This window comes from Montipora foliosa, chromosome 5, assembly GCF_036669935.1.
Source record: "Montipora foliosa isolate CH-2021 chromosome 5, ASM3666993v2, whole genome shotgun sequence".
Classification (NCBI taxonomy): Eukaryota; Metazoa; Cnidaria; class Anthozoa; order Scleractinia; family Acroporidae; genus Montipora; species Montipora foliosa.
The window spans coordinates 17,220,868-17,221,367 of NC_090873.1; the positions used below are offsets into that span (position 1 = coordinate 17,220,868).

The following is a 500-nucleotide window of genomic DNA, read 5'->3' on the forward strand; positions in this document are numbered from 1 at the left end:
CTCCAAACGCCCTTCAAAGAAACGCAGAAGCAGATCTTCTGCCTCAGAAATGCTTGAATTTCTCAGGGAATCTCAAGGTAAAAAAGAAGAGGTTGAAAACAAAAAACTAAAAATTGTGCAGGAGATGAATGAGGAGGAAAAAGCTTTCTGGTCAAATCTCCTGGAAGTTATGAAAACTTCCAAAAAGTAAAATAAATGGCATTATACACATTTATGCCGTTTGATTTATTTAAGGGCATTTTTGAACATTTTAGATAATTGTCTTTGCCCTTATCATGATTTGCTCTGAAAGTATTTCACTTTTTGTCTATTAATTGATAGTTGGAAATGTGTTATCTAAAACACTGTAAATTGTTTACCAGCAAAGCAAACCTTAAGAATACAACTTCATGATATGTAGGGTCAATAACACTGACTTCTTTGAATTGAAGACTTGTTGATCCAGTTAATTAAAATGACCTTTGTGAGCATTGTTTTAATGTTCTTTAAAATTAAAGAAA

At 32.0% G+C, this 500-nt stretch overlaps 1 protein-coding gene across 1 annotated transcript in view; it reads left to right on the forward strand.

Annotated features, from left to right (window-relative positions):
* The window catches only part of LOC138002292 (uncharacterized), a 1,030-nt gene extending 840 nt beyond the window's left edge, over window positions 1-190 (forward strand). Inside the window, exon 2 of the mRNA XM_068848358.1 lies at window positions 1-190. This exon is cut by the window's left edge and continues 412 nt beyond it. Coding sequence (XP_068704459.1) covers window positions 1-190 — 190 coding nt within the window.
* The last annotated feature ends 310 nt before the right edge of the window (window positions 191-500 follow it).